The sequence below is a fragment of the Paramormyrops kingsleyae genome, chromosome 21 (genome assembly GCF_048594095.1).
Source record: "Paramormyrops kingsleyae isolate MSU_618 chromosome 21, PKINGS_0.4, whole genome shotgun sequence".
Taxonomy (NCBI): Eukaryota; Metazoa; Chordata; class Actinopteri; order Osteoglossiformes; family Mormyridae; genus Paramormyrops; species Paramormyrops kingsleyae.
Window position 1 is genome coordinate 6,443,772 of NC_132817.1, and position 22,683 is coordinate 6,466,454.

The 22,683-nt window shown below is 44.9% G+C and overlaps 1 protein-coding gene across 1 annotated transcript; it reads left to right on the forward strand.

Annotated features, from left to right (window-relative positions):
* Nucleotides 1-410: 410 nt before the first annotated feature.
* klhl24a (kelch-like family member 24a) lies at nt 411-20,818 on the forward strand. The gene is made up of 7 exons (XM_023818513.2): nt 411-639; nt 3,051-4,008; nt 5,140-5,324; nt 8,234-8,352; nt 15,653-15,841; nt 16,860-17,048; nt 17,415-20,818. The coding sequence occupies exons 2-7, from the start codon at nt 3,089-3,091 to the stop codon at nt 17,613-17,615; spliced, it is 1,803 nt and encodes a 600-aa protein (XP_023674281.1). The 5' UTR covers nt 411-639; nt 3,051-3,088; the 3' UTR covers nt 17,616-20,818.
* Nucleotides 20,819-22,683: the final 1,865 nt, after the last annotated feature.

Here is a 22,683-nt window from a genome sequence, read left to right on the forward strand (position 1 = left end):
CGTTTCATTAAAAGAGTCATAGACAAAGTATATAGGTAAGAAATTTAATTGCGCGCCTTCTGTTTTACTCAGAAGCAAAATAAACAATAGATTAACCGGTTTATTTCCGACATTGGATTTTTTTTACGGAGAACAAAGTATTTAACTGCATGCGATGAAAAGCAGGTTTTTTCGAATTACGTCACAGAACAAGAGCCTGCTTAACCGCTCCAGTCCATGTACAGAGCCGGGTAACCGAACCTTATGTTTGCAAACAAAAGCCGGCCACGTGGAGTATTGGGGGATTGTGGGAATTGTTGTCTGAGGACGCGTCGTAGTAACGCGCGCACACACGGGAATTAACTACATCCCCTACAAACGCCACCTAGCAGCCGACTGCTGCGTGTCATGTGGCGATGATGACATATATTCTAATTCTGCGCTGGCCGTTTTAACAGTCCTCTTTGTGCTGATGAAGAATGCGAGGTCGGGAATAAATATGTGCATTTTGGTTACATGAAATAGGCAGATAAAATATTCTACTGTGGTATTGTGCATTTGAATTGAAAACTAACGCAATATTTGAAATAGTTTTCTGCTTTTTTCCATTTTTGTCATTTTTTTTCATGAGCATATAAACTTGTGCCAAGTTTTGTAAAGGTAAGATCTTTAACGCGAGACTTTTTAAAAATGTACGCATATACTGTCTATGTAAAACCGATCCTGTGTAGTGTAAATCTAGCCCTGAAAAGCCTGTAAATCATACAAGAAGGGGCTGAAGATATTGTTTTGAGGCCATGCAACTGACAACATTTTTGTTTTAACTGTAGGAAATATTGTTTACAATCTCTTCGTTTAACCTGTTGCCTAGTCATGATGGTAGCGATTATAACATGCATTCTATCTACTTTAGATGTAATATCTGTGTTTAATATCTGAAACGGCTAGCTGACACGTGATCTCTCTTGAGGCTGTTTGTTTACAACGGAGCTACATCTGCCGTTTTCATTAAATTTTTCATCACATTTCAAAATGAGTCGATGACCATCCATTTATTCAAAGTGATTTTTATAACTTTTCCTGAAATTTAGGGTAGGTTACTCCTTCTTTTGCTTTATTCATATTTTACTATTATGGTAATTGTTTACAAAATATACTGTAGAAATTCGACCACAATGCATTTAAAATAACATTTTACTTAAAGTTTACGTCACCGCTGGTAAAACAATGGAAAGCGGATTAAGATAACCTTTGATACCCTTTTGTCTTGAACATGACGTGTGGCAAAATAAAATAATGGTTTTTTTTTCGCGTAACATTCCCTCTCTTTTGTATATGCTTTCGCCTTACTAGGTGTGAGGTGTGGTTCGAAATTTCAGGTACTGACGCAGAAATACCGTTCAGAGGTGCGTTTTTTTGTGCAATGCTGGGGGACCTTGGTGTGTTTTTGCAGTCTGTCTGAAGGTTAAAATATCCCAGACGAAAACCCTTCCAGGTGTTTTTGCGCACCGCGCCGTCTCTGTCTGCCCGATAAGGAGAAAAGTAAAAACGAAGACGCAAAAAGTGTTATGTCAAAAACAGTATTGTACTGACAAGGCTTACTCCCTTATTTGTAATATATAACCATAATAATGATTTTATCCTTTTATTAAGTAAGATGCATTCGTGCGGCTGTCCCCGGTCTGTTATTTTCGTATTTCTGAAACATTTGCGGTTAGTGTATTGTTTTGCTGGACTTAACACTAAAGCGTTTCCACCATCAGAGATAATTAAAGATCCGCAATACATAATGTTTACTGCGCACATGCTTATTGTGTTTTCTAATGTGTTCCGCAATAGCAGTACGTAGGGGTTAGAGAGGAAAAACCCAAACCCAGTTAACAAACCCGCCCCTTGCTATATAATTACTGTTTTTAAACTTATTTGATTGCGTTGTATGATAAACCTATATGTACGACAGCAGTGGCCGTAGGCGGAAATGTCGCTCTTGCAGTGTTTTTCTCGGCGCCGGCTCCGCCTTAAATAGGTGGCCGCACGAAGGAAAAACGCGGGGGGTGTCCAACATGCACCTCCTACTCTATTAGCCACTTAGCTTTTGTGAATTCGAACAATATTGTGTTAAAACGGTTACGAAATATTGCGCTGTGTTAACACTGATTTGCTTCTCAAAAATAATGACAGGCTCGGTCTGAAGGGAGCGTGTTGCGCAAAAGACTCCCCCCGTGTTTTCGCTTCGTGGAACTGAACTTCACAAGTAATATCCTCATGCCCGGGGCACCAATGTTGTGGAGCTCATGAGAGACTAGGTTAGGGGTGTTTACTGCTTGAACACGTGCGTGATTTTGTTTTGTTTTTAATTTTATTTCCTCAATCTTAATCTAAGCCTCTTCATTCGTTGGCGTCGTTATTGTTTTGCTGTCAATTGTTTTCGGTGATGACCCTCGTAGACCCCTCCCAAGAGATATTGGTTTTATCGCAAACCCTTTCACCCCTAAAATTTTAAATAGCCGGAGACTAGCTTAACCGTCTAAGGATATGTTCAAGGTTAGGGTTCCGCCATAAATCACTGTGAAAATGAGGATTCCCTTTACTGCCCCCTCTTTGATTACATGCATGCTTATTGTTGTGTCATGCCTGGGGCATTCAGTTGGGATTGACTACATTAAAACTGTCAACAGCCCCACTCCTAAGACATTTGCTTTGTGTAATATAAATGCAGACGTCCCACTTAAGGCATATTGATTTCAGGGAGGTGGAAATTTGTGGGGGATGGGGTTGTTGTGCTAGTAAAATCTGCAGAACAACTTGCCACCATATTTTACCAGCACTTACTAACGGAATGACAAGTACCTGGGTGTCAGAGAGCTGCCGTCAAAATTCATGACTTTCAGATGGATTTCTCTAAATGTCAAATTGGTGTGTTTACATGTCTGTTGGTTGTAGTGTAGTTTATGAATAACTCAAGCGTATTCTGTGTTTACATAACCATAGTTCTGTTGAGTTATTCATCAGGCCTCCCAGAACCTGCTGGTCCCGTGACTGTGATGTCACCTTTCCTCATATATATACAGGCTGAAAAAAACGTTGCTGGTCAGATTCGCATGCAATCATGGTGCTGATCCTGGGACGACGGCTGAACCGGGAGGATTCCGGTGTCCGCGACTCACCGGCGGTGAAGCGCAAAGTTCTGGAGATGGATCCCAAGGCGCTGTCGAGCCACGACATCTTCGACTTCTCCTCGGGTCCCACGCACGCCGACGGCATACTGCAGGTGTTCAACGAGTTCCGTGATGACCGTCTCTTCACCGATGTGGTCATCTGTGTCGAGGGCCACGAGTTCCCGTGCCACCGCGCCGTACTCTCCGCCTGCAGCGCCTACTTTCGGGCCATGTTCTGCAACGACCATCGTGAGAGCCGTGAGATGCTGGTCGAGATCAACGGCATCCGTGCCGAGGCCATGGACAGCTTCCTGCAGTTCGTCTACACAGGCAAGGCACGCATCACCACCGAGAATGTCCAGTTCCTCTTTGAGACCTCCAGCCTCTTCCAGATCGCGACTCTGCGCGATGCCTGTGCCAAGTTCCTCGAGGACCAACTGGACCCGTGCAATTGCCTGGGTATCCAGCGCTTCGCCGATGCCCACTCCCTCAAGCAGCTGGCAAGCCGTTGCCGTACCTACGCCCTGCAGAACTTCACCGAGGTGGCCCAGCACGAGGAGTTCTTGGACCTCCGTCAAGAGGAGCTGGAGGAGTACACCGGCAGCGACGACTTGGTGGTGGGAAAGGAGGAGATGGCGTTCGAGGCAATCATGCGCTGGGTGTACCACGATGTCGACCAGCGGAGGCCTGCGCTCTGCGAGCTGCTGCAGCACGTCCGCATGCCGCTGCTGCACCCCAACTACTTCGTGCAGACGGTGGAGGGCGACCAACTCATCCAGAACGCCCCCGAGTGCTACCAGCTGCTGCATGAGGCCCGGCGATACCATGTGCTGGGTAACGAGATGATGTCTCCCCGCACCCGGCCACGCAGGTGCCAGCACAGCGCCGGGGGGGGGGGGGGGGGGGGTCTTCCTTCTTAACAGGGAATTAGAACCTAGCTACATTCACATTTCTGTTTATTTGGCAGGGTCAGTCCCTTAAATTCTAAGCCCCTCTGGATGTGTGTTTTTCTGTGAAGAAAAATTTCCAAAATTTAAGGGCCTAAAAGGGAAATCACTCTGGAGACTGCGGGATTTGAACCAGCAACCTTCTGATCACAGAACGATCAGGCTTTCAGTCTTTTAGCTTTGAAATTCAGTAAATGTTTGAGGTTAACCTGATTGCCAGGGGGAGGGAAAAGGACCTTTTTCTGCCAAGAAACAAACAGCTTTCTGTGTCTCCATGTCTATAATTAAAGACCAGTCTGCTCTTTTTGTGAAAAGCGCAGATTAAGAAGAAATCTGTGTTCAAATTAACCTGTTTACACGTGACTCTTTAAAAAGATCAGAAACAGAATAGCTTATGAATACATTGATACTTCAGAGCTAGTCTTTCCATCTTTAAAATGAAAAGACGTTTATGGGGAGGAGCTGAGCAGCGATCATTCCCGTATGACATATTTCTGAATATTGCGCTTCCGGAAAGCCACTTCCAGGGGGCCTGTAATTTTGACAAATGCTGGGAGAGATACTGGTGTGACATCAGCAGTTCTTTGTCCCCTAAGCCGGCGTTATTATATTCTTATAAATAATGGCTGTAATTAACTTCGGGTGTGTTCGCGTCTTAGTCATTCACTTAGAATTGGGACAGAAATGAACTTGTTTCCCTCCGGGTGACATCCTCCTCTTTGCTGGTGACGCAACTTCCACTGTTCGTAAGCGGACAGATCGAACACGGAAAGAGCACAGCTCTCGCCAGAGGGAATGGATGACCCGCCCCCGCTCCCCCTCCACCCAGCAGCCTCGCAGAGTGGGGGTGTCAGGTGATGGGTGTCAGGTTACTCGGTGAGGCAGAATGGGCACTCATATTCCTGTACCTACCTGCTCTGCTCCTGAGCCTCACGTGGACACTCATATTCCTGTACCTACCTGCTCTGCTCCTGAGCCTCACGGGGCCTTTTTTGAATGCCCGCAAGGGAACGGGCGTTTCTGACGGGACATTTTCCATCCTCTCCCTGCCGCAGGTCCACGGGCTTCTCGGAGGTCATCGTGGTGGTGGGCGGCTGCGAGAGGGTGGGGGGCTTTAACCTGCCCTACACGGAATGCTATGACCCCGTCACCGGAGAGTGGAAGTCGCTGGCCAAGCTGCCCGAGTTTACCAAGTCCGAATACGCCGTGTGCGCGCTGCGCAATGACATTCTGGTGTCGGGTAAGTGGGCGTAAAGTTTATTTTACTTGGTTTTACTTAGTGAGCTCTGTGTTATTTATCCCCTGTTCTCTCTGGAGGCCTGCCCAGATGGAGGAAAATATGAGGCCACATCACGATAACGCCACTCTCTCAGACTTCCTGTCACCCAGCGCTCACTTCCCATTGGCCCGGTCAGTGTTCCACAGCTCTCCCCCAGAGAAGCCTCTTAAAGGGATGGAGCGCATCAGCGTGGAAGGAAAACGTGGAACGAGGCTGCTTTTCGCCTCCCTTTAAAAGCCACATCTGTCTTGTGTTTAGTCAGGCCGTCGATGGCCTCACATGGAACACTGCCACTTTCAGCCTCTCCATCTCCATCCAGATTCGTTCCCCTCTTCTTCATACATGGATTTCCCTGCAGTGTTTTTGCTTCCGTCTGTATAAAGCTACAGCGATTTGTAGCACGAATTTAAACTTTAGACTTATGATGTTCGACCGTTCAACTTAGATGCTGCCAGGGAAGAGGTGTGTGTCTGCGTGTGTGTGTGTGTGTGTCTGTGTGTGTGTGTGTGTGTGTGTACTGGATGGATGGGTGCATATGTTCTTGGCACGAGGACACTATAAACATTGTCCTACTCCTGCACTGTGAGTTTAAGTTTGAATTTTAAATCCCAGGCACGCTTTATGATGGCTCGTGTGGCGAATGCTCCTCTCCCCCATCAGGTCTTAATATAAAAATGCAGGCCTGCGAGTCAGACCTGCATTCTGCGGCCTGCCTTTATGTGGCATGAAACATGCCTCCAGACACGGCTGTTCGTATGCTATCTGTTGTCTGAGGTCACACCCGTTTGATTTGCAGAAATTTTGATAGGCAGGTTAATCTTGTGCTTTCACAACTTTCCAGATGTTTCCAGATATACCAGCCTGATGTAGTAGGGCTTCTTTTTCATTTGGTAGGTGTATCTGTAAGCTTAGAATAGTGTAATTGCTGTAATTGCTAAGTGTTTAGTTACACTGTGGCTGCATGGGCAGGCCCCGGGTTAAGTGGTGGTCATACAGTACATTGATTGGCTGCTTGATCGGTTACTTGATTGGCCGGGCAGAAACTCCTCCTTTGTCCTCTTTTTGGGACATTATCAAAATATCAATGATTAAACAGAGATAACCTTCCACTGAATTTAATAAGCAGACATCTGCAGGCCGCTGTCCTATCAAAGCCGTCTACTTTGCAAGGGAGCAGGAAACGACTAGTTTAATAGCCTGTTTGATGGGTCTCACAGAGGCTTCATTACGTCTCCTGCCGCACGTCTGTCCTCAGAACTACCTGTGTGAAATTCACAGGGCTTTGAAAGCAGGAGAATTAGCTATTTGTGCTTTGCAAGCAAAGATAGGCTTTCACAGTCTGGAGCAGAACCTCAGACAATCTCTGGCCCACTGCTGTGTTCATGCTGGTATGTAATTGACAGTTCCTGTTGTGACCACTGACATGGGCATGTTTTTGACAGCTGCATTTCCAAACTCTTTATTCCCCCCCACTCCCCCGGCATTTATGATAAGTGCAAATGATGGCTTGGCTGCCAGTCAGGGATGGATATATATACTGTCATTTACTTTAGAGAGTTAAGTCAATGAATCTTTAGTAATTAATGCTTAGATGTAAAATGAAAAAGTAGAAAATGCGCATGATTGATTGTACGGCCCACAGGCATCACTAGAGATTTAAGGAGGTTAAGTCTTTGCTGGGGGGGGGGGGTCTGATTTTAATGAAAATGGATTAGAACAAACTAAATCAGCCCCCATGGTGCCTCTGGTTATGCCTCTGCTGTTGTTTTGATTTTTATAAATCATCGTTAACATTGATGTGTACATGGGTAGGTTGTACATTCTTCACTTACGCATCTTTCACCTCATCCATTCCCCACACAGACTGTGCCGGCCAGAAAAACGGCAACTTCCGTAATGTGGAACTGAGCATGCATTGTCTGCACGCCCCGCGGTCAAACGCACACGGATGCTGATCCTTATCTTACTCCCGCCTTCCCCAACGGTCGATGTGCCAGCATGCCCATCCCACGGCCAGGAGTATCGCACTTTCCCAACAGAGTATTAGATCGATGGTATTCATAGCCTTGGTTTTATTGAGCTAGTATCGGGAAAAATTCATTGTAGAGTCTTAAAGCACTTATGTAAGTCGCTCTGGCTAAGGGCGTCTGCCAAATGCTGTAAATGTAAATGTAAATGCTGTAAATGTAAATGTAAATGAGTTTACCGAGTTTATGGAGTTTACTTACTGATGGGGGGTGCAATTCCATTTTCAACCGGAAGGGGGCAGTAAGGGGAAACTAACAGGATGAAGCTGGACTGGTCACTGCCATTTGATTACCTGTCCGGCCTCAACCCTTTCTAAGATGGGCATGGTTTAACAACCTGGCATGTTGCTAGGGAGGATACAGGAGCTCACTGGTCACACTATCTGCAGAGGGAAACATCTAAGTGAGTTTCAGATTAGGCTGGGTGATGACTGTCTTCAACCCAGCCTTTAAAGAGACTCAGGAAAGCTTTACATGAGAGGGAGTGAATCCAAAACGATAAACAAGCAAAACAAACACTTTTGATTCACGTGTACTCTATGCGAGTTTGATTCTATCACATGCGTGGCGACAACTAGACGAAATGAAATGTCACTGGAGCCTTTGGGGCCTACAGTAGAAAATATGCATATTTCATACCTACTGAGTGCAGCGTTTGATGTGTTCCTGTGGGCCGTATGTTGAGCCCAACCTGTCAGCGTCATCGATTTGTTATCACCGTTTTATCGACTTTCGCGTTATTCAGAGTTAGTTATCCAGGCGTCACGCCGGCCACTTGTGACGGGTCGGCGTGCGTGTGGGGGAGACCATGTGGTTAACTTGCCCTTTGTGCTGCGTCTACAGGGGGCCGGATCAACAGCCGGGACGTCTGGATGTACAACTCGCAGCTGAACCTGTGGATTCGCGTGGCTTCCCTCAACAAAGGCCGCTGGCGACACAAGATGGCGGTGCTGCTGGGCAAGGTTAGCTCACGCCGTGCCGTACCTCAAAACACAAGAGTTCCTTGTCAACACGTCCAGGTACAATTGCACAATATGCACATAATGCAAATTACCATGTACCTGATTTCTGCAGTAACACCCCCAAACATCACCACCTCGCCTTTGCAACCATTTCCCCCCCCCCCCCCCCCCAAACTACCCTGGATATCCAGTTCGATAAATGCAGGCTGCAGGCTGCACTTATCCTCCTTGCGGTTTGTGAGGTTTTGTCTCCATGGAGATCTGTGGAGATTATTTACCACATACGAGAGGTTTAGCGGCACGACAGTCACATGCGTGTTGTGATGCACACGGTGCGGCCACGTCACAGCGTGATCCAGATGCCGTGACTTATGTTGATTACTCTTTCCCTAAATAGCCTGCCGTCTGCTGTCATCTCATGTTGCCAGTCTCCTAAAAATATCATCCATCGTTAAACCTCAGGCAGTTGAGTCTCATCTCAAGGTGGAATGACTTGGAAGTGTACTGAGGCCATACTCAGAACAGAAGTATGGTATACTCAAGGCTCTAGCAAAGCTGGACCTTAATTTTTGCTATTCTCACCTTGTTGTGTCAGCCCCATCCTCAATCGATCTGTATTACTCATGTCACGCATGTTGCAGCCAAGTCACCTGATGGTTCAGAAGCCATGACATATTTTGATGACTGCTTAATGACATATATTTTTTTTAATCTCATGTTTTCAACCAGCACAATAGGCGGTTTGTTTTTCAAAGAAAATGGAATAGAATGGTCTTTCCAGGGAATAAGGAAATGAAATAAAAATGAAAATAAAACTAGATTTAAGCATTTAGTGAGGGATGTGGGGCAATGTGAAGAGACACCCGTGCTATGAAAGTCCCGCCCTCACGGGTTTCGAACCCAAGACCTGTTTCAGTTATTGCCCTTGTAGTGCTTCTGCATTTTTGTTCCTCATTTTTAAACAACAAGCTTTTATGGTATGCAGGTGTCATTCACATCCCCCAGGTTCTTAAGAAATAATTAGGGTAGTGCATTCATATCCTGATTCCTGCTCTCTGTCAAGGAACACAGCAATTAATCTTCCTGCAATCTACCAATGAGCATTGTGTAATTTCACAGTTTGTGTGTTTGCGAGTAGGCGTTGGGTAGGCACTCAGACGTAGGGACGGCCTTCGGAAATTACTTCAAGGTGTGCAGCCTTAGCCTCTCTGTCTAGATCTGGAGGCTGAGATGCAGCAGTGCCTTGTTACCAGTTCCTGGCACCAGCTGTAGGGCTCATGTGGCCAAATATGGACAAAAGTATTGCGACACCTGGCCATTACACCTACAGGAACTTTTATGACATCCCACTTTAAATCCATAGGCATCAATATAGAGTCGATCCCTCCTTTGCAGCTATAACAGCTGCCACTCTTCTGGCTTTCCACAAGATTTTGTAGCGTGTCTGTGGGAATTTTTGCCCATTCAGCCAGAAGAGCATTTGTGAGGTCAGGCGCTGGTGTTGGATATGAAGACCTGGCTTATAATCTCTGTTCTAGTTCATCCCAAAGGTGTGTGATGGGGTTGAGGTCTGGGCTCTGTGTGGGTCAGTCAGGTTCTTCCACACCAAACTCACCTAACCGTGTCTTTATGGACCTTACTTTGTGCACTGGGGTACAGTCACGCTGGAACAGAAAAGGACCTTCTCCAAACTGTCCCCACAAAGTTGGAATCATTAAATTATCCAAAAATGGTATGCAGAAGCATTAAGAGTTCCTTTCACTAGGACTAAGGAGCCTGAAACCCTGAAAAATAACCCCATACCATTATCCCTCCCCCACCAAACTTTACAGTTGGCACAATGCAGTCAGGCAGGTAACGTTCTCCTGGCATCCAACAACTCAGTCTCATCTATCAGACTGCCAGAGAGAGCAGCATGATTTCCACTGCTGTGGTCTGTTTTACACCACTGCATCTGACGCTTGGTGATGTGAGGCTTACATGCAGTTGCTCGGCCATGGAAGCCCAATCCATGAAGCCCACTGCATGAAGCCCATTCCATGAAGCCCATTCCATGAAGCCCACTGCATGAAGCCCATTCCATGAAGCCCACTGCATGAAGCCCATTCCATGAAGCCCACTGCATGAAGCCCATTCCATGAAGCCCACTGCATGAAGCCCATTCCATGAAGCTCCCAGTGCACAGTTTTTGTGCGGTAGTTAATGCCAGAGGAAGTTTGGAATTCTCCAGTTAGTGAGTCAACAGAATGTTGGTGACTTTTACTCACTATGCGCCTCAGCACTCAGCAAAGCCGCTGTTACTTTATACCAGGGGTGGCCAATCTTATCCGCAAAGGGCCGGTGTGTATGCAGGTTTTTGGGATAATCTGTAGGTCAGCTGTTCAAACCCAGGTGTGAGGACACTTCAGCCAATCAGTCCTCTAATTAGTAATCTAATTAGGGAGTTGCAGCGAAAACCCGCATAGACACCGGCCCTTTAGGATAAGATTGGCCACTCCTGCTTTATGAGGTCTGCAGCTTCATGGCTGAGTTTCTGTTGTTCCTAAACGCTTCCACTTTGCAGTAATACCACTCACAGTTCACTGTGGAATATCTAGCAGGGAAGAAGTTAAATGAACTGACTTATTGCAATGGTGGCATCCTATGGCAGTATCACGCTTGAATTCACAGAGCTCTTCAGAACGGTCCAGTCCTTCACAAATGTTTGTACACCTGACTGCATGTCTAGGTGCTTGATTTTAAAGACCTGTGGCAATGAGTCTGAATGAAACACTTGAATTCAGTGGTTAAGTCCCATTGTGTCCCAATGCTTTTGTCCATAAAGCGTATATTTGAGAGGAAGGGCCATCAGCTCCCAGAAGCAGCAGCTCACACCACTGCATGTCTGCGTTGCTGTTTGTATTTCCAAGCCTCAATCAGAACATCACACCCAGGTGTTTATTTCACTGCTGAGTCTCTAATTATGGCTCTACGGCTTGGTCTCTTTCAATGGATTTGTCATTACAGACTTTTTGGTCAAGAGCAGATGTTTTTGAAGGACTCTTGTTTCCCAAAGGCAGTGAGCTACTTGTAAAGTTCAGCTGTTTGTAAACATTGGGCCTTTTCCTAAATGTTCTCTTTTAAAGTGAGATCAAACACACACATTCCAGAATATTCTACACCCTATTGCAAACTCAAAAGAGTGACAATGGTACATATGTATTAAGTTCTAGATTGGTATAATAAGTTCCTGGAGAATATCCTGGCCAATTTTGTCATGTGGTTGAGTTTTGATGAAGTAATTTTAAGAGATGAACCCTGCTTAAATGCATCCAGTGTCGGCCCAATTGTTTAAATTAGCCTCTGGCTGTATGTGACGGGAGTTACTGGAAGGCCTGTCTGTCCAAATTCTTCCTCCTGATGCGAATTAGCCGTTGTTAGTCTGAATGTCGTGGACGTATTTCTGCATTTTCTAGTAGCCTGTAAAATATATTGTCTGCGTGGCAGATTGTAATCAGTGAACCGATTCACCTTTACAAGTGTCATCCGTGGAACAGGTTCTCTCTCTCACTCTGTCTCTCTCTCTCATGCTGTTTTTCTATCTTGCTCTGCCTCCCCCACCCCGTCCCTCCCCCCATCACTGTCTTTTGTGTCTGTGTCTCTGTTTGGTCTGTTTACTGTCTAATCCAAGACAGTTCGGTTCCCCTGTGGCCTTCTCTTCTGTAATAGCGAGTGCTAGGCCCTGTATTCAAACAGTCTACTGGTTTCCCTCTGAGAAATATACTAATATCATTCTTTTATTCTCGTTTTGCCCAGATATTGTGTCACATTCATCCAGTTAGAATGTATTGCTTCAGGGAATTTGTGATGTACTCTAATTACGGTCGAGACTCTGAGCTAAAGTGAACAGATTCAAGTCTCACTGAAAAAACAGCCTCTTGGTATACTCGGGCCACTCTCAGAACCCACTCTTGGTATACTAAGGCCATAGTCAGAACCCATTCTTGGTATACTCAGACCACACTCAGAACCCACTTCTGGTATACTCAGGCCATGCTCAGAACCCACTCGTGGTATACTAAGGCCACTCTCAGAACCCACTCTTGCTATACTAAGGCCACAGTCAGAACCCATTCTTGGTATACTCAGACCATGCTCAGAACCCACTTCTGGTATACTCAGGCCATGCTCAGAACCCATTCTTGGTATACTCAGACCATGCTCAGAACCCACTCCTGGTATACTCAGGCCACACTCAGAACCTACTCTTGGTATACTCAGGCCATGCTCAGACCCCAATCTTGGTATACTCAGGATTATACTGAAATTGCACTTCTCATCGTGTTGTGTCCCATTCCTTTGTGATACCTGTTACTTGTGTCACTCGTGTTGCAGCTGCGTCACCTGAAGACTGATCACTCCTTTCTTAAAGAGCCTTTAGTCTGTGTCTTACTCATGATTTCTGGGCAAAATCTTGTTGTCGCGAGGTGGCGTTCAGAATGGCCTGGAACTGCTGTTTGCCAGCAGAAATGGAACAGAAACATCTTTCCAGGGAATATGGAAAAAAGTGAAGAAGAAAAAAAGACATATAACTAATGGCTGGGTGGGGGCAGTAACTCTTAGACCAAAATCTGTTTTGGAACGGATGTGGGACGGTTACTTATATTGAGGACTGCTTCTCTGTTAACATGCTTTTTACCTCATTGTTTCAGTCTCAACCAGCAGAGTAGGTGGTTCAGTCTTTTATCTTAAAGTGGTGCTCAGAAATGCCCAGAACTGTTTTTCAAAGAAAAAAGAATAGAATTATCTTTCCAGGGAAAAGGGAAAATAATGAGATTTAAGCATTTGGTGAGGGTACAGGAACTCTCAGACCGAAGCCTGCTTTGGAACGGGTGTGGGGCAATGTGACGAGACACCCATGGTCGTCGTGCCATGAATGTCCCACCCCCACGGGTTTCGAACCCAAGACCTGTTTCGGTATTGACTCTGCAGTGCTTCTGCATTTTTGATCTTCCTTTCAAACTGGCAAGCTCTTAAGGTATGCAGGTATCTTTAACATCCATATTTCTTGAGAATTAATTAGAGTAGCATGTTAATATCCTGATTCATACTCTCATCTTCCTGCACGCTACCAACGAGCATTGTGTAATATGCCAGTTTCTGTGTCTTTGAGTAGGCGTTGGGTAGGCACTCGGACGTAGGGACACTCTTGGGAAAATAACTCGCGGTATGCAGCCTTGGCCTCTGCAGGAAGGTCAGTCTCTTGTCTAAAGTTTGATGCTTAGGCAAATCAGTGCCAGTTCTGTGCCAGTGAGTACTGTGGAAAGGACTTTGAAAATGTTTAAAGCTACATAGTAAGTGTATATTTTCTCAGAAAAAGAATAGAACTTAAAACTGGAACATATACAGATTAACAGTAACACTATAAAAACTAACAAGAACTACTTCTATTCTCCAAGAAGTTATTGATATCTTGGTTAGATGAACTCCGCTTCAGTCCCCAAACCTCTCCTCAAAGCACCCCAGCTATTCCGTGTATTTGTTAAATTCCACCCGCTCACTTAATACATTTAATTAGTTAATTCAGTAGGGTCAAATATGCATGGGTGTATTGAATTGCTGCAAATACTGGGGTGATTTTAAGAGAGGTTTTGAAATTGGTAAGCTGACACACTTTGACATGCACAATGTCGTAGTTTTACACCAACACAGCAATTATTTAAACATAATTTTCTTTGACTGTGTACTTGCACAGTACAGTGTATGTGAGAGAACTTTAAGCTATGTCTTTGTTACCCCCAAAAACAGCGTGTCGCACCCTCACGTGCTTATAGTTGTGTCCTCATGTTTCTAATTGTCTTTCCAAGTCTCAGTCAACCTAAATAAAATCAGCCTTGTGGTTTACTCATCCCACGTTCAGGACACACTCTCTGTATAAAAACTTTGTCCCTAATAGGTCTCCCTTTCACTACGCAAACCTAGTGTTACATGGGGTTGTTTACATCCTGTTTCAAAGTCCTCTCACAAAATCTTTATATTCTTTGTCCTATGCAGTCCCTGAAACAATGCTTACCAGACCAGTGTGTTATATGAGGAAAGAGAAATAAAATAGAATTAGAAGTTTGTATAAAAATAAACACCATGTGTGATTGAAAATGAAACCTGCATTGCAATGGAATTTGAAGATAATACCACTGAATAATTAAATTCCTCGTATTGTTGGTTTAAGGTAGTTCTCTGTAAGTCTTCTGTTCTAAGTAATTTGCCCCTACTGGCTCTGCCTGTCAGAACACTGCACTACTGCCTGTCAGAACACTGCACTACTGCCTGTCAGAACACTGCACTACTGCCTGTCAGAACACTGCACTACTGCCTGTCAGAACACTGCACTACTGCCTGACGTGACCAAGCTTATAGTCTGTGTCTTCTCCTGTGATGTGGAACAGTTTGTAGTTTCACATGAAGTCACACGTACCGCAGCTCTTTAATGTACAGTAGGTTCTCCTTGGAGATTTAGATAAACAGTGAAATAATCAACTGAGCCTGTTGAATGCAACCAAGATGCAGCTGAGATTGCTGCCACACTTTGATTTCCAGTGTATTCCATTTATTGCATCAGACAGTCAAGTAAATAATGCACTGCTGTGAATATATGTTTTGGAATTTTCATCTGCCGTAATGTATATTGAAAGTAAAGTTAAATATGTGCGTGCCTTGTGTGTGTGTGTGTGTGTGTGTGTGTGTGTGTGTGTGTGTGTGTGTGTGTTGCACAGTGTGATAAAACCTGTTTTCAGTCCCCACAAGGGGAAATTCAGATTTCCAAAACAGACTGACTGCAGTCAAAAAACTAAAAATGTCAAAAGACTTGTATACTGTTTGGTGACTTATGGTTAAGCTTAGGGCTGGGTAGGGGTTAAGGTTGTCATTGTTGGGATTAGGGATTGGTCCATAGAAATGAATGGACGGTCCCTACAAAGATATGAGTACAGATCTGTGTGCGTGTGTGTGTATTTGTTTGTTTGTTTGTTTATTTGAGTTATATAAATATATGGGAATGCAAGCATTTTCTTCAGAATCTGAAAGTGGGCGGATTTCCACGATGGCATCTAAGCAATAACGTGCTGTGGTTGCACACACACATTCTCTCCTCGGGCTTAATGAATGCAAAACACGTTGACAATGAAGTTTATCTTAAGTCAACCATCTCCTTCACTTGGACCTTTTCCGTTGGCTGACTGTCTCCTTTGTAGGACAGTCGGGTCTTGACCCCTGGGGGGGGGCGCTGCTCGCATAACCTCACAGGTGCGTGTCCTGCACACAGGTGTACGCAGTGGGGGGCTACGACGGACAGAGCCGCCTGAGCAGCGTGGAGTGCTACGACTCCTTCTCCAACCGCTGGACCGAGGTGGCCCCCATGAAGGAGGCGGTCAGCTCCCCGGCCGTGGCGAGCTGCGCCGGGAAGCTGTTCGTGATCGGCGGGGGGCCGGATGACACCACCTGCTCCGACAAGGTGAGACGGCCGGACCTTTTACTTAAGAAACGACCACACGATGAACTTCCAGAACCGGAATGTGGAGCTGAAGATGTGGAAGGCTGCTGGAGCGGACTGACCAGATCAGTTTGTGATGTCATATTGATGTTACTGAAATGTGACACACGCACGCAAACATACAGCTGCATCGCATTAATGGAAAAAAGGGAACAAAGGTAAATGGCACCTAAGCGTGGACTCAAATATCACTGCATTGCACCTGTGTCCACTCATCCACACCTGCCAGCTGCTACGTACGCAGAACGTCTTCCAGCAGCCAAAGATGCCAGGCCCTCTTACATACAAAAATGGCTAAACAGACCTTTAGAGTGAGACGGGCAGGGCAGGTGCGTGGCGTCCTGTACAAACACATCTACCATGGGATTAGTTGGTTGTTAATGGCCAAGCCTTGTCACCCGACTGTGTTAAGTGCCTGGGTATCAACCACAGATAAATCCTGTTTTCCGGTTGACTGGTGGAGCTGAAAACATGTTAAAAGCATTCCACTGATACGTGATGAGGATCTTTTTTTTTCTGACGTATGCCAAGATCTTTTGAAAGGTTTCCACATTCTCCAGTTTTATGGCAGGAAAACACATCTATTATTATTAATCAGTTATTATTTGAAGTTATGATCATGGTTACAGAGCCCAAACTCATGGAGATTCACATATGCATGTGGGCTCTCTCTTTCGACACTGCACACCATTAGCTGCGAGGTATTCCTCTGAAGTTCTGTGGGAGTTCCAGAACATCTGGAATGATGAATTCCGCACCTCCCCCCAACTCCTTTTATAGATAGGAGACGTGAAGGTTTATATAGAATGGCTCACGGCCATTTTAAGAGCAGCAGCTGGAAAGTAAGAGCCGTTTGCCAGGGTTAATCTTGGCTTCACCTCCGAAGTTTCAGGACTAGCATTGTCACCATAGCTGGAAAGCAAGTATAACACGTACCCATCCCAAATCCATCACTCTAATTCGCAGTTCTGCTCCCCAGGTCCAGTGCTATGACCCCGAGTTGAATTCTTGGCTCCTGAGGGCCAACATCCCCATAGCCAGACGCTGCATCACTGCCGTGTCCCTCAACAACCTCATCTACGTGTCTGGGGGCCTCACCAAGTCCATTTTCTGCTATGACCCCAGTGAGGACTACTGGATGCATGTGGTCCACACCTTCAGCAAGCAGGTATGGACTGGAAGACGGGAACACGCTCGCCAGGGCAGAATATTCTTTAGCCACAAGCTGTATCTTGCCTGCCAAGAGCCTGTAAAGAATCATATTTTCATGCCAGAACTGTAACTGTAAAATTAACGTTACTGAAAGGATAGAGATGAAAAATAGCTGACAGGTAAATTTTATTTTGCCGCATGATTAGTGGAACTGCAATTGCAGTACTCCAATTTCATATTAAAAATCGTCTCATGCCAGTTTCAGCATGTCCATGGATCTGACTCAGGTATGGTGTGAGGTACCTCAGTGAATCAGAAGCTTGCTGTTGATTGGCTGTCCCTGCTGTCAATCACTATGTTTGACACTCTGCTTTTCCCGTAGGAGAGTTGCGGAATGTCTGTGTGCAATGGAAAGATCTTCATCCTGGGAGGTCGCGGGGAGAACGGGGAGGCCTCGGACACAGTGCAGTGTTATGACCCCGCCACAGGAATCATCACGGGCGTGGCTGCCATGCCGCGTCCCATCTCTTACCACGGCTGTGTCACCATCCACCGCTACAACGACAAGTTCCCTCGCACATGAATGTGGGAGACCCAGAACAGAGACCGCCCCACCCTTCCGTCCCTCTCCCCCAATCGCCCTGACCCTGGGAAGACAATCTGAGCCAATCACAGTGTAGCATTTTTTTTAGCGCTTTGGTTCCACCCCTGATCACAGGGCATAGAATTTATTCCACTCACTTAGACAGAGAACATTTATTATGGCCCCGATTACATCACTTGTTGTTTTGGAATTGAATCAGTGGGCATGTCTGGTATCAAAGGCACATCTTGATGTCACTTTGTGAATTTTTATTTCTTACTTTCCTGAATATTTAACCCAGACTTATTTTTGGTGTAGATGGAACATTCCTGTTAGTTTAGAGAATGTAAAAGTAAACACAAGGAAATTGATTTATAAACTTCACGCAGCCTTATCTCCTGCTTTTTAACCTGGAGCACACGTCTGGCCTTTAAAGGTATCGTCTTACTGTATGTAGAATGATAGAATATTTGCTGTAATTGCAGCACAGCTAACATATTTAAGAGGAAAAAGTTGGCAGAATAATAAGAAGATATGTGACAAAGGTAATCGCAGACGTTTGGATGTTATAACTGTACTTTAATTTTGGTGAAATTAAGAAATACGCCATGATATGCACACCAGTACCTCCTAGGATAGGCTCCCGCCCCCGCAGCTAAGCCCGACTGCAAGACCCCCCCCCCCCCCCCCCCGACCTCTCTGCCTCCCACATCTTTGTGATCTTATGCTATGTCACACATTGGAAACTGCAAAATGTTTAATAGAACAAAATGCATAGGAAGCCGACCCCCCCACGCCAAGCTTGATAGACGAACACCGTCTCCCCATGTTTATGCCCTGTGATCACGGACCTCACGGTCACTTTTGTCTTTTTAATTTTTTCCTCACATCTTTATATGTGTGATGTGCATTTTATACCCTTTCGTGGAACTGCTAAGTCTCCACTGTGTGACCATTGATTTATTACTTTATGCGTTATTTCATATGACCTTTTTATATAATTTTAGTCATATTTGTGCCTTTTGCTTATTTGTAAAGATACTTTTTTGTTTTACTTCTGGGTTGCTTTTAGTGTTTGACTTTGTAGAAGAATTGGTGTGATTGAGTACCATTGACTGGGTCGTACAGCTGCACTTTGTAGCTGTTGAGTGTGGTCATGTGACTGTCGCTTGTATCGATGTGCGAGGAAATTGGGGTGTTTCGTTATTTTTATTTCCAACACGCAGAAGCTCAGGAGGAACAGGCAGCATGACCGGTAGGCCATTCTGCAGCAGAAGGGCATGATGGGTAATTTTTTTTTAAGTGAATGGATTCGTGTCAGGTATGAAGCAGACTCTCTGGATTCTCCATACCTCATGGAACATCTATGAAAGGTTCCTCTTTCTCCTATAAACAGATTCGCGAGTTCCATTTATTTTAGGCATCACGGCCGTGGTGCCTTTCTGTTTGCGTAACAGGAGCTTCAGGGAACCAAGGAAACCTCTGGCGAGCGGAGTGAATGAGAGCCCCGCTTCAGTCAGGCAGCGCCACCATCTGCGTTGGGGGTGGAACTACGACCTGATTTTAAAATGGCGGGGCTGTGTGAGAATTGATAAAATGTTGAACCCTTGGTCAGTAAGCATGGATTTCTCTTGACGTCTGTTGTGTGGTTGTCCTGTGAATTAACATGGTTGGCAAGCTATATTTATAAGTATTCTCTTCCTAGAGTGATAATGTGCCTTTTCTGTGCATCATTTTGTTTGTTTTTGTTGTTTTTTTTTAACTGATTGAGCCCCAATCATGCACTTTTTTCTTCTATATTTTTTATCAAAATGTACATATTTAATTCTTGTTATTATTGTCATTGTTATTATTGCAGCTGTACCAGTGTTCTTTATCACATTACACTATGCTTGTTAAGTGTTTCTTGCTAGCTGATTGGCCGCATCACTCGTGAGTGTCATGTTTGAATACGGAGATGGAGTATTTCTTTGCCTCACTGACGGCAGATGTGTTTTTGGGAAATAACAAGCGGGGGCCAGGAGCTTTTAAGTGTCAGAAAGGCTGGCTTCACTGGAATATTACCTGTGGGCTGTGGAGATCTGTGTGAGTGTTGCATCTCCATTGCTTAAGCTTTTAGGTTGATTGGTATCCGTTTCGTAAGTAATCATCAGTAATGCGGTCTTGTTGGTCTCATTGACATGCTTGACAGTGGTATAGAGACTTTTTTTTCCCGGATTGCTACTTAATTATTGCATGTAACTGAGTGCCTTGGATGTTTGTTTTTCTTTCTTTTTTTTGCCCTTGGTGAGACTGAGTGGGTGGTCAAGTTTGAGAAATTTCTATCACACATGAGAACAGTCATCATGTACTAGAATCCGCCCACGATCCACCTCCGCCCTCCTACTGTTTGCAGGGTAATGTCAAGATCCATTGTCGCTCTGTTACCTTGCCCAGAGTTGCCTCTTCTCATATCTGGAAGAGAGATTTCCAAAGAGTTCTATGCTCTGTTTAATGGGGAAACTTAACCTGTCAGACAGTTCTATCTTTCTATTTCTGCCTGTGAGTAATGCTGATTCTGCATATTTAAAAAAAATGTATGACTTTGATTTATATACTGTATGTGTGTGGTTGATTTTCATTATACTCCCAGAAATATAGAGACACATTATGTATATTGATTGTGTTATTATACATCAGAAAACAGCCTGTTCAAGAATCGCATTAAGGTAATTATCTGATTGGAGAATGGAAAATAATACAAGGGAACAAATTAAGCTTTTCCCCAGAATGGAGTGCTGGCATGTAATACTGCAGGGGCAGTGAGGTTCTGGAATTTCATGGAATTCCGTAATAGAACCTTTAAGAGACCTGTTGATAGAACAAGCAAACTGTTACTGCTAATCAGATTAGAACGCTAGTGAGTCTGAATTGAGCATAATGGCAAGAGGTGTCAATATGCACATTGACATTCTGATGTAGATTCATTATTCCAGTTTTAACAAAGAATTGTTTTAATAGGTTTAATTCAGAGGTGGTTATACATAGCCTCTGTTTTTAAATAACTTTATGCCTTAATATGCCAGTACACAGTGGTTGTATTGCGGTATGTATGCGGTAAACTTGTCTTTCCTGATCTTTCTACCTTTTTGAGGACAAAAGTCTCTGTATGAATATTTTTGACTTGTCATTAATTTCTTTAATAAACTTTTTATACATATAAATACTCCTGTGAATTCTGTCTGTGCTTCTGTGAGCATTTAATCCAAATGTCCCCAGCCACTTTCAAAACAGCAGGCTGGCTTTTGGCTTGGCATGTATGCATTTGTCTAAACGTGTGCACGCACACGTGTGTCTGCCTTCTGCTGCATGGAGCCATGGATAAAGCTACGACGCTGAGGCATGACGCTACACTCGAAGTTTGCACACGGGCACAGCAAGAAATCCAGGCCCCTGCGCCCCAAGACTGCTGGCATGGTCCAGTCCTCCGGAATGATTCCAAGATTCCAATCCATTTACAACACTCCTGCCTGCAAGGCACAGAAACTCCGTGCCTATTTAAAAAGTTACATCAGATTCCCTCAGCAATAAAGAAGTAGGTATCTTCAAACTGTTTTCTAGAGCGATGTCCCTTTAGTTTACTCCCACTGGAAGTTTGCAGAATGCCAGGATCTGTACTTCATTAGTGAAGCAGAACTTCTCGTTCCAGTGTTGCTGTGGAAGGACACTGAGCAGATCAAATGTAGTCTGATTTAAATCTGGGCCACATCGGACTGCAAACACACTGAGTGAACCGGAAGTTTTGTTGATTTCTTTGATTTATCTAACGGTCTATTTTGTGACGTGCTTGGGACACTTTCCTTTGAAGAATAATGGGACAGATCAACATCACTGTCATGTTAAGAGACATTCTGAAAGTGAAATTATGTAAGCATTCTAAAGCACGGTGGCTTGGTGAATCCAGGGTTTGAATCCCAACTCGGTTCTACATGAAAAGCAATAAAATAATATAATGATAATTATTCCCTGTGGGGAAGTTCTCTTTACACCTCCCCCATCTTGCTTGGCTGCAAAGGGCAGTCACCTGATTTGGTACCCAGGCAGCTGGGTGTTAATGGCCTTGCTGAAGAAGCCACAGACGTGCCAAGGCCAGGCTTAAACCAGCAACCTTCCAATCACGTGCACAGAGGCCAAGCTTAAACCAGCAACCTTCCAATCACGGGCACAGAGGCCAGGCCCACTGAGCCCCTTGCTTATCCGTTCAAACATATCAGAATCAGCTTCAGCTTGATTGGCCAAGTATGTTTACACATACAAGGAATTTGTCTTCGGTTTTTCGTTGCTCTCAATATTAAGCAGCACAGAAATACAGCAAAAAATGTGACTTCAAAAAACAAACAATTAAGTACAGTATGTGCAGAAGATACTTAAGCCAGAGGGCCATCATTGAACTTGAATTTAGTGATCAATTGTCATTGTTGACACAGCACAGCACACAGTGCACAACAACAAAATGTGTCCTCTGCATTTAACCCATATGTGACATAGCAGGGGGCAGCTAATTCAGCACCCGGGGAGCAGTGCTAGGGGGCGGTACCTTGCTCAGGATACCTCATGGGTTCCTTGGTGGTTGGGGATTTGAACCTGTAATATTTTGAGCACAAGTGTGCTTCCCTAACCATTAAGCCACCACTGCCCATTGTGCAAAGATGCTGGTTACTATATACACGAGTTACACTGGATGCCGGATGATAGATTATTGCACAGTATTGTCCTTGACACTTAAGTGTCCATCAGAGTGACAGCCTGTGGAAAGAAACTGTCCATGTGTTTGGTTGTTTTGGCGAACAGTGCTCTGTAGCGCTTGCCAGGGGGGAGGAGTGTGAACAGGTTGTGACCTGGGCCTAATGGGTTTGCAGTGATTTTTCTGCAGTCCTGATTATCCATTGTAGTCTGTTCCTGTCCTGTTTGCTGGCCAAACCAAACCAGTCAGTGATGGACGCTGCAGAGAACAGACTGGATTATTGTGGAGTAGAGCTGAATCAGCAGCTCCTGGGGCAGGTTGAACTTCCTGAGCTGGCACAGGAAG

Bases quoted from the DNA above. Each gene is read 5' to 3' on its own strand.
- klhl24a (XM_023818513.2), top strand. From the start codon at position 3,089: ATGGTGCTGATCCTGGGACGACGGCTGAACCGGGAGGATTCCGGTGTC. The intron at 4,009-5,139 runs GTGCCAGCACAG...TCCCTGCCGCAG, and splicing joins CCCCGCACCCGGCCACGCAG to GTCCACGGGCTTCTCGGAGG. The intron at 15,842-16,859 runs GTGAGACGGCCG...TCTGCTCCCCAG, and splicing joins ACACCACCTGCTCCGACAAG to GTCCAGTGCTATGACCCCGA.